This window comes from Rhinolophus sinicus, chromosome 2 (assembly GCF_057876585.1).
Source record: "Rhinolophus sinicus isolate RSI-liver-muscle chromosome 2, RSI-T2T, whole genome shotgun sequence".
NCBI lineage: Eukaryota > Metazoa > Chordata > Mammalia > Chiroptera > Rhinolophidae > Rhinolophus > Rhinolophus sinicus.
The window spans coordinates 104,681,986-104,692,894 of record NC_142502.1 but is presented as its reverse complement, the minus strand read 5'-3'; the positions used below and the strand labels follow the sequence as shown (position 1 = coordinate 104,692,894).

The 10,909-nt window shown below is 54.7% G+C and overlaps 2 protein-coding genes across 4 annotated transcripts in view; one reads left to right on the top strand and one right to left on the bottom strand.

Annotated features, from left to right (window-relative positions):
• Positions 1-791, bottom strand: part of RPS10 (ribosomal protein S10) — a 39,686-nt gene extending 38,895 nt beyond the window's left edge. The window contains exon 1 of the mRNA XM_019738738.3: positions 774-791. Coding sequence (XP_019594297.2) covers positions 774-776 — 3 coding nt within the window. The 5' untranslated portion in view covers positions 777-791. The remainder of the gene's footprint in view (positions 1-773) is intronic.
• Positions 792-1,070: 279 nt separating this feature from the next.
• The window catches only part of PACSIN1 (protein kinase C and casein kinase substrate in neurons 1), a 58,019-nt gene continuing 48,180 nt past the window's right edge, over positions 1,071-10,909 (top strand). Inside the window, exons 1-2 of one of the 3 annotated variants that reach the window (XM_074332816.2) lie at positions 1,071-1,370; positions 7,801-7,933. The gene's annotated coding sequence lies outside the window, so the exon portion shown is untranslated. The remainder of the gene's footprint in view (positions 1,371-7,800; positions 7,934-10,909) is intronic. The other 2 variants (XM_019738803.3, XM_019738801.3) reach the window with 2 other exon arrangements.

Below are 10,909 nucleotides of genomic sequence, written 5' to 3'. Positions count from 1 at the left end.
TCATGAATTTCAGTGTCTCTACTGAGGGGAGATGGAGAATGAAGGCAAGAAATATAAATGTGTGACCAGCCCAGGTGTAAACAATAGGGAGTGGTGAGGTCTGTGGCAAACTAGAGTCTGCATACCTACCTGAGGGGCTTCTGATCAAATTCAGCCACCCCACTCCCCACAAATGGCTAGGACCTAATCTCGCCCTGAACACCCTCACTTTCTTCCCCTAGCTTTATTCTCCTACTTCGTGCCTCCCACTTTAAAATATATTCTATATGCTATTTATTATAGTTAACATCTGTCTTCCGTCACAAAGGTGAACTACTTGAGAGTAGAGGTTTGCTCTGTTTTGTACTCTGGTGTAGCCCAGGCCCTCATCAGTGCCTGGCCCTCAATAGATAGATGTTGAACGAATCATCAGCCCCTTGCATGTCTCTGCAGTGAAGAGAGCTGCACCAGTACCCCCTGCAGTGTTCAGGCTCAAGGAAGCATTCAGGGTTTAAAGGCAGAAAGTGAAGGCCATTGGGGGTCACAGGGATCCCCGAGGAGATGGTCTGGAGTCTGCCTTTGTGACAGCAGGTCCAGCTGGAACTGGGCAGGCGGGTTAGTGACTGCCCTGTAGGGTCAACGGGGCACTTCTGAGCAAAGCTGATGGAGGGTTATGGGTGGGGTGGTGGGGAAGGAGGGGTCAGAGGGCGCACACGGACACACACACACACACACACACACACACACACACACACACACACACACACACACACCCGACCCGCACCCGCACGTACCATAAGACGCAGGACTAGGAGAGACTAGAAACAGACAGACAGGCGGGAGGAATGTCCAAGATAGTGGGGAAAGGGCAGAGAGGGGAGGGGAGCGGCACCGCGGGGTCCACCGCGCGCCTGCAGGAGCGCCGGGGAGGAGGGCGCAAGGTAGATGCTTCCTGCACCCGCCGCCGCAGAGCCTGTGCCCGGGCTGGGAGCACCCCCTGGAGGAGGGCGCTGGCTGGGAGCTGGGGTGATTTACCCCTCCCCGCGCGCCGGCTAAGCTGGTCGCTGCCTCCTCAGCAGCCGGGGCGCTTCCACCTGCGCAGGCACCGCGCCGCCCTGCGACGACCGCCATTGGCTCGCTAAAAATGCCTCTCTAATCTGCGCGCATCTGTGCACGCCTCCGCCATCCTCCCTCCTCCCACCCTCCCCCTCCGTCGGCGCTGACCTCCCTCCTTCCCGCAGCCCAGGCGAGATCCCGGAGACGCAGTGGCGGCGGCGGCGGCAGCGCAGCCTCCGCTTCCCCCGGGAAGTCTTCCTGGCTTGAGGCCCGGCTCTAGACGCCCCGCTAGGCCCCGTGGCGCCGCCGCTGGTGCCGGGCGCTCCTGCCCCCAGGTAGGGAGTCTGGCCCTTGGGTAGGGGGTGTGGAGGGAGGGGGTCCTGTTAGGGAGTGCGTGTTGGCGGTGGGTGCAGAGACTGGCGTCTTCCCGGCGAGAACGCGGGGGAGGATTGGACAGTTACTTGGAGAGAGGTGAGCGTGCGGCCGGGGGTGCTTCGCAAGCGCCGGGGTTCGCGGGTATCCCCCAGGCAGTGACGGATGCCCCTACTCTGGGCCCCTTGGGAGAAGGAGCTGGCGGCAGAGGCCTTTACTCAGGGGAAAACGCAGGAAATAGGTTCCTTGGGAAGGTGGGACCCAGGCTCCTGGGGTCAGAGTCTCTGGCCTGGGGTGTTCAGGTACCAGCGGGGTGGGTGCGCTGGTGCCAGCTTGGTGCATGAGCCGTTTATGGATCAGAGTGGACTGGGGAGAAACACAGCAGCTGACGCTCCCTGTGCTCTGTCTGGTTTTACAATTGAAGATATTTTCTTCTATCTCTCTGCCCCTCCCCCCACAGCTGGGCTGGAAGGGGGTAGAGGAAAAGGAGGTGACTGCTAAATAAATGGCCGGCAGATACAGCAGGAGACTGGCACTGCCCTTCTCCCCAGGCTACCTGCTGCCTGGTGGAACTCTCTCTTTCCCCCTTATTTTTGCCTTGCAGGAGGCCATGCAAAGATTAAAAGGCCATCAGGGTGTGAGGGACACAGTGGCAAACCCCAGGGCTTGGCCAGAACCAGCTTCAAACCCCAGCTGCCCCCTACCCCCACCGTCCTGCTCTGCACCCCACGTGCAGTGACACATGTGGCCGCTTTTCCTTGGGCATGACCATAAATAACCCACATTGCCCTGGTGCTGGCACAGTGGGGTGCAAACAGAACTGTCAGTGATTTTGGAGGTTGTAGCCCTCACCTACCTGGCCTTCTCATCACATGTCCAAATCACCACTCACAAGCCACCCCCTCCAGGCAGCTTCCTTGATATCCCAGCTGAGAGCTTTACCTTCTGCCCTGTGTTCTCCAACCTAGGCTGCCTTGTGGTTTGGCTATTTATGTCTTGTTCCTTGCTCTCTAGACCAGAAGTGCCTTCAGGGTAGGAATCTGTCTGATTCATCTCTGTCATCGACCCTGCACCTCACCAGGGTCTGGCACCAAGTAAATGTTAGGAGATTAAGTGAATGAACGAACTTGAACTCTGGGAAATAGCTGGCAACCTGAAGGAGGGGGTTGAGCCCCCTATGGGCTGTCCTTCCATCCCACAGGACCACAGAACCACCAAAAACAGACAACCCCATTGAGGCCCTTCCTGGATCAACCTGGAACTGACAGGCAGCTATGGCATTTGGAGACAAACACTGTAGCCCCAGAGTCTCCAGGGTCTTTTTGGGCCCCTGGTTTGAGAGAACTGGCTGAGTCCAGGCTTGGTGGAAGGCCTGGGGGAACGTCTGGCCTTTCTTAGGACCCTGCGTTGGCACTTTCTTCTTGAGGTACTCGGCTCAAACCAGGGGTCGCTGTCTATCCCAGCCCTTGGAGAAATTCCAGTTAGCATCAGGGAGTCTTGGAAGCCCCAAACCAGGCCATCCTCAGCCTCTGGGGTCCCCATAGTGAACTCTGAGCAAATCTCGTGACTCCATTATGTGGAGGAGCAAACTCAGGCCAGAAGAAGCGGCTGCCACCAAGGGTTCTGGTGTCTGTGACAGACGTGGGCATTTGTAGAGTTCTTCCCCAGCCCTTGTTGCTCCTTTCACAGCGGTGCTGATAAGACACCTGCAAGCTGTTCTTGTCCTCATCTTACAGAGGGGGAGACTGAGGCCCAGAGAAGGTCAGCAGCAGAGCAAGGGGAGGCACTCAATTCCTGGCTCCAAGACCAGTGTTGTCTCCACTGGACTTGCAGGAGCTGGGGTGAGGCCCAGACCCGGTCAGAGTGTCTGGTTGTCCTGGAGCCCATAGGTTCCTCCTCTCTGGCTCTGTCCTGGCCTCTTGTGATGGAGAGAGTCAGAAAGAGGTATTTCTGGGTAGAGGCAGGCAAGATGGTTTACTTAGTGCCTGCAAGAAGCTGGCCCTGGGGGCCTGGCGGGGAGGGTGCAGTAGTTACAGTAAAAACTAAGAGTACACATCAGTTGTCACATGCCCGGTCCTATTCCAACTATTTTTAACTCATTCAATCTTCACAGTAGCCCCCTTCACGGTGGATACTATTATTATTCCCATTTTACAAGGGAGGAGAGTGAGGCACAGATAAGTTATCGGTTCAAGGTCACACAGTTTGAAAGTGAAAGAGTAAGGACCTGGACCTCGGCTCGAGTCCATGCTCTTAATCTGTATTCCCTATTGCAAGATGAAGAGGGCTGTGGACCTCGCTGGCGGGGACACACTGTCTCTGTGGAGATACAGGCTTCAGGTACTCCACGGCTAAGGTCCCTGCACGGGTAGTATGTGCATGCTTAAGTGAGACTGTGACAGCTGTGGGTGCTCAGAATAATAACACCCATCTCAGGGGGTCTCGTTGAGCAGGAGAGCCATCTTTGTAAGATGCACATCTGAGCCTGTCACTCCCCTGCTCTGCATCCTTCAGTGGCCCCCCCATTGCCCTGGGGACACAGTGCAGTCTTCCTAATGTGGCCCTGCCTGGGCCTCCTCTCCCTTCTCACCCTCCGCCTTCCAGCTGCTCTCACCTTTTCAGTTCCTCAAATAAGCCATTCTTCTCTCACCAGGAGCACAGGCTGCGCCCGCCTAGAACACTCTCCCTCCTCCCTTTGCACTCCTCACCCTCTGCGGTCGCTGAGACTTCTCTTCCTTCCAGAAGCTTGGGCTTGGGCTGGGAGCCCCCCTCCTCATACACTGCTCCCCTCCCCTCACACAGTGTCCTCTGGGGCCTTTGGTTGTTGCCCCCACCCCAGGCTGGGAAATCCATGGGGACAGGGTCAGCCTCCCTAGCGCCTCGCACGGAGTAGTCCCAGCTCAGACTTGTAATGAGCGAGAGCACATCCTTACTTTCTCTCCCTCCTGACCAGTCTCAGGACACACATAGCATTTTTCTCCTCCCAATAGGAGATGAGGAACCATACATTTGCATAGAGCCCCCCAGCTGGAACAAGCTGGTAGTGAAAGTCTTCAGGGGAGAAGTGAAACTGCCTGTGGGCCTGGCAGGACAGGGAGAGCATTGGGGTGGGGGAAACCCTCCCTGGGGAAGCAGGTGGGAGCAGAGGGGGAGGAGGAGGGGTGCCAGGTGGATGAGGCCTGTGGGTTTTGGTCTTAGATTTTTCTTAAAGAAAAAAAAGCTTTTATTATTTTTTCTTATTACCAAAGTGATACACGTTTTTTTGTGGAAAATTGGAATGTACTGGAAAGCCAACTAAAGAAAACCCATTAGCCATCATCACACCTGCCGCCGTGGGCACTTTGGGGCTGGTTGCCAGCCCAGTGGACTGGAGGGGGAAAGTGGGGACGGGGGACTGGTGGGGCAGGTCAGGGTCCCAGGAAGTAGATGTGGGGATGAGTGTGCAGGAGGAGTGGTCCCCAAACCTCAAGCCTCATCTGTGTACAGCAGGGCAAGGAAGCAGGATGAGCAGAGAGCGAGGTGGGCACTGGCGTAGGCCTGTCAGGAAGCCTCGGACCCATGGCTCGGGAGCGAGAGTGGCCCTTTAGAGCAGAAGTTGCTTGGAGTGGTCAGGCCTGTAGACCTCGGCACCCACCAGGCACTGGGTGTGCCCTTGACACGTGGCTCTGCAGTCACAGTTCTCCCTGAAAGCGCTGCCAGCTGAGGGCCTTGTGCCGACAGCACCCCCAGCAGCTGGGGCAACAGGTAGTGCTCACCACCCAAAGGGGACATACTTGCACTAAAATTGTCATTTGTTGCTTATCTGAAAGTCAAATTTAACAAAGTGTCTTGTACTTTTATTTGCTAAATCTGGCCCCCTAGATGGGGATGCGGAGGGGCGGAGGGGCGGAAGGCGCGTAGGGGGTCCTGATTTGCTCTTGTTTTGTTTTGGGGGAGGGGCCAAGGATACTTGTTTGAATTTGACAGTTTAAAAAAATAACATGTCTATTTAGAAATGAATGAGATGTTTCTAATTTTGTATCTGTAACTGTTTCTGTTTACTGTCTTAGAGACTAGCTCCCCATGTGTGCTGCTCAGAAATAGTAAAATGATGGATCCTTTTATTGATTCAGGGGAGACACAGGAGATTTGATGAGCAAAGGGGGAGTCACTAAATAAGGTCAATCCATTTGAGAAAGAAAAGTCATCATCATAATAAAGCTTTATGTGTCAGAGGGTGTGGGAGGCTGGGATCCTCACAGCAGCTGACAGAGTAGGTCGGCTCTACCTTTTTGGCAATAGCGACCCAAGGTTTGCCCAGTAGTTCCTCATCCAGGGCTTTTTCCTACAGGCACCCTCTTAGGAGGATGCGAAGAGACCTGGGTGGGGACGGGCAGTGTAACCAAGCGAAATGCCCACCAGGAAGGCTGTGACATAATTAGGACCTCTCCAGACGATGCAATTTTTGGCAACTGCTTATGCTTTCATTTGGTCGGTGAATCTCAACAGAATGTCTTCTGTGTGCCAGGCACCGTTTTAGGTGCTGGGGACACTGAGAGAAAAGAATGGGGCAGAGCTTAATACCAGGATGGAAAGACGGTCAGAACATATCAGCAAGTTAGAGCAAGTGACTTCATAGAAGAAGGTGGTTAGTATGAGCCCATTAAAAAATACACATGTGTCTCCGTGTTCATATTGGATAAAACTGTCTACCAGGCTGCAGGCCCGATGGTTATCAGAGCTCACCTCTGGGGCAGGTGTTAGGAAGCCAAGTGAAGGCAAGATGGGGAGTGTTTCCTTTTTATTTCGGCATCCTGGGCTGTTTGCATTTTATACAACAAATATGATTCCTCATAAAAACGTAATTAAAATGATATTTGATAATACCTGATATTTTTCTTAGAAATCTAAAAAAAAAAAAAAAAAAAAGAGCAATTTAAATTGCATTCCCCTTGGTTTGATGGCATTTGAGTCAGATGCTGCCACTTGGGTTCAAAGAGTTTTTACTTGTGGCTGGTTTCTCCTCCTCTTCCCTGTCCTGGGACTGACAAAACCTGCTGGGATGGGAAAGAGGGCAGGGTAAGTCTGGGTATCGGGAGGGCTGCAGAAGGAGCACTGCAGAAGCTGAGTAGCCATGAAAGTGGTGACTGAGCACCCACGGTGTGCATGACACTGGGTGTCCTGTGGGGGCCACAAAGGAGGGAGGCAGGCCCTGGAGGCAGGGGCAGGGAGCCAGAGGGGGCCTGAGATCCTCTGACACGTGCCAGGCACTGTGCTATTTATCCATATTTATACCTCATTGTCTTCTCAGTAACTTACGAGGTTATCGTCCTTCTACAGATGTGGGAACTGAGGTTGAGCGACTTGCCTGAGGTCACACTGCAAGTCAGTGGCTGAGGCAGGATTCACACACATGCAGTTGAGATCCAGAGGTGGTGCTCTTAACCTCTGCCCCAGCACCTCTCGTTAGGGAGTGGAGATTGTCACTTCTGTCCGCGTACAGGCAGGCGTGCTCCCAAAGACTTGGGGAAGGTGCCTTCTAGGCAGTGACAGCAGGGACAAAGACGCAGAGACGGAATGTGAGAAGTGGGCACAGGCTGGGGAGGAAATCGGTGCAGGAACCTGAGGAAGTGGGAAATGAGGCTGATGGGGCAGGTGCCGGGTATTGTAGACGACCAGACTCATTGGACATGCCGGGGCAGGTGGCCCAGGGCTCTGCGCTCCTCCCGGGGCCTGGCAGAGGCGCCGCACCCCTCAGCCCCCTCCACTCCGCCGGGGCCTTCCCCAGGGCCACAGGCTCTATCCCTGGCCTGCCTGGGTCCAGCCTGGACCAGCCGCCAGAGAAGACAGCTGAGGTGGGGCAGGATCACGGCTGGGGGTCAGGGGGACCAGGGGGAAGGTGCTGGCCCTGACGCTGACTCCCAAGGGACCTTGGACCTTTAGCGCCTTCCCTTACACTTGGTTTTTTCTCTGTCCTTTCTTTTTAAACTTTTTATTGTGGAAAAATATAAGCGTTTATCAAAGTAGACAGGATAGTAGAATGAACCACGATGTCCCCATCAGCTGTTATCCACTCAGGGTTCGTTTCTCCCCACCCCCCCAAAGTATTTCAAACCAAATCCCAGGCATCGTTTCATCACAAATATATCAAGGTATATCTCTGAAAGATAACGACCTTTCCTACCATAAGCACAATGCCGTTATCACACCTAAGAAGTAACCATTGCTTTATACCAACAAATGTCCACTCAGTGTTCACGCTGCCAGTTGTTGGACATGTCTTTTTTCAACTGTTTGAATCAATATCCAAGGAAAGTCCCCACACTGTGATTGCTTGATATGTCTTAGTCTCTTTTAATCCATAGTTTCCTCTCCGTCTTTTTCTTTTCCTTGGCAATTTATTGGAAAAACCAGGATATTTGTCCTGTAGACTCCCCCAGGCCTGGATTTTGTCGATGGCCTCTCCACGCTGTAGTTGACATGTTCTTTGGTCCCCCTGTGAGCTGTCATTGGGTTCTTCCTGAGCCTCCTCGCGGTGCCGTCATCGGTAAGTCTTCCCGGCTCCACCAGAACCTGCCCACGTCTGGCCACCTGCACTGCTGCTCTCCTCTCTAAGCCTTTGCTGTCGCTCTCCTGTGTTGTCGAAAAAGCCTCTACCTGGTCTCCCCATACCGCTCCTTGCCCCAGCAGCCAGAGAGATCCTTTCAAACCCTAAATCAGATCACAACCCTCCTCTGCTCCAAACTTCAGTGACTTCCTCTCATTGGGAATAAAACCCCAAGTCCTGTAGAAAGTCCTGTAACAGCCTACAGGCCCTGCGTGATCTGGCTGCCCCATAACTCTGACGCCGTCTCACACCGCTCCATCCTCACTGGGCGCCTGGCCGTTTCGTGGACGCATCAGATGCCCTCCTGCCTCAGGGCCCTTGCGCTGCCGTTCCCGTGCCTGGCCTCAGAGGTCGGCCTGGCTCAGGATGTTCACGTCTCTGCCCGTGTCACCTCCTCAGAGAGGCCTTCCCAGAGCACCTCCTCTATATTCCCGGCGTTCTCATCCCCTGACCCTGCTTTATTTTCCCTTGTAGCGCTTCTCCATCCCTGATGTCACAGCCTGTGGGTTCCTTGTCAGTCTCCCCTACCTGCCTGTGGGTTCCGTGAGGACGGGCATCATGACGGCCCACAGAGTGGGCCTCTTCCTGCTCTTCCATCTCTCCCTGGCAGCTCCTCTGCTTTCAGCAGTGTTTCCTGGAAAATAAAACAACCTCATGCTCATACATTCGCTTCACAGTTTACAAAATACTTCCTGTTGGAGTCCCTAGTAGCCGAACCCAACACAGAGTTTCCTGGGCAAGTGATTTCTTGCAGGCGAACTCACAGGAGAAGGGAGCGGGGCGCCTGTTAGGGTGAAGAAGGAGTGAGGGACAGACGGCTTTCCGCTGAAGTGTAGCTAGCTCCAGCCAGATCCCACGGAGAGCTCCGTGGGGTTGTCCTCCTTCCTTGAGACCAGGGGCCAGGCTATTGTACCCCTTCTCAGGCTGTCGCTGGCTGCCTCCAAGGGAGGGGTAACCTCCCCGGCCCCCCCAGGCCAGGCAGCTCGCGTGGAAGCCAGCGCCGGCCCTCAGCACCGGGGCAGCTGTGAGCACCCACAGCGGCTGGGGGACGGGTGCCCATCTGATACGGGGACAGCGACAGCACCTCCTGCACTTCCACACCCACTTTCTGTTTTGAGTCCTGCCACAAACCCATGAGGCAAGTGTTTATTAATTTCCATTACGTCCATTTGGTAGACGAGGAAGCTGAGGTTCTCCGGGGTGAAATGACTGGCCTGGGGTTGCTCGGCCAGGAAGAGGGAGATTCGGGATTTGAGCTCAGATTCTTACTTGGGATCGTCTGATTGGTTAATAAATTGTCTCAGGGGCTGCTGGTTCATAGTTTTACTCTCATGCATTCATTCAGCAAATAAGTGTTGAGTGCCGTGCTGGTACTGAACTGGGCACTGGCCATTAGTAGTGAAACCCGCTTTGGCCTTGCCCCCTGGGGCTTCCAGCCTGTGGACCTGTCCAGCACTTAGCTGTCCCCCACCCTGCGCACCCCTGCTGAGCCCAACTCCCTAATGACAACATGTGATGTTTGTTGAGCACTTACTATGTGCTGGGCACTGCACTCGGCTCCTGTGTTGATTAGCTCACTTCACCTTCACAGTATCCCATTTTTAGGTGGGTACACTGAGGCTGCAGAGGGTTTAAGGCTTCTGGCAGGGTCCCTAGATGAGTGTGTGACAGAGCTGGGAATCAGCTGTTCTGAACGTGGCTCTCCCGCTCCCGCTCCCCTCCCCCAGCCCCACCCACAGCAGGATATCTGGTGTCACCACTATCATCAGGTCCATCGGACACCAGGCTGCCACTGCTGCCTGCTCCGCAAGTGTTGGGTGACTGGCCACCATCTCACCTGCCCCACTTGGCCCTGCCCCAGACGGGGCACCTCTGATGGGAGGCCTCTCCCACCTTCCAGGGCGAAGGGTCCCTGCCTCTGCTCTCCTTCCCAGCCCCTTTGTCACTGGCACTGACTAGCTGGGTGTGCCCTTCTGCCACTCTCAGCTAGGCATGGGCATTGGCCCCGCCCCCTCGTACCAGCTGGCCTGGTAAGCTGCAAAGCTGGCTTGGCTCCGGTGCCCCTGGGCAGGGCGGGGGGCAGGGTGGCAAATCACAGCAGGCTTCCTTCCCACCTCACCGCTTCCTAGCCAGGGCCAAGACAAGCCCCACAGGGAGAAACCAAGTCGCAGCATTGCGTGAGTGAGGGTGGAAGGGCCCCCCAGACTGCCTTGATGATGGGGATCTCTGTGGCAAGAGAATGAGGGTGGACGCCCCAGTTGGTGTCAGTTCCAGACCCCTGAGTCCCTGCTCCCTTTAGGACCCCCTTACAACTCCACTCCCAGGCTGCTCTGAACCACTGCTCAGCTGAGCTGGGCAGTGGAGGCCTGGGCTCTGTCCCCCACCTCAGGCCTGGAGGCTCATCCAGGGGCTGCACTGAGGAGGGGCTTGCGCCCTCCTTGGCAGAACTCGGGGGATATTTGTACAAATGTTGGACATGAAATAGCATGCAAAGCACATGCAAATAAGCCCATCTCCCTGTTGGCCTGGCCAGTGGAGGGGTTGCTCTGCTTACAGCCTGGCGGTGATGGCTGGAGTGCTGTGGTCTGCAGGAAATTGGGTGCTCCCCACAGTGGCTGGGGGGACGAGGGGCTGGCAGAGATGGGGAGCCCTGAGAGCTGTGGCCATCCTACCTTTTTTCAGTTAAAGTCTGAATTCCCTCACATTTTTCTCCTAACCAGTTGGTGATTTTTTGAATTTGATCATTTTGTTTGCAATAGCTATGTTTCTATTAAGAAGAACTTTGCCTCTTTACCTATTTTGTTATTCTGAAATATGATACATACAGTAGGATAAAGGCTCCATTCTTTCTCTTTATTTATTAAATTTTAGAAAAATGAGTTTGTGCTCTAGCATCCTCCAAAGGTGACCAGTGAG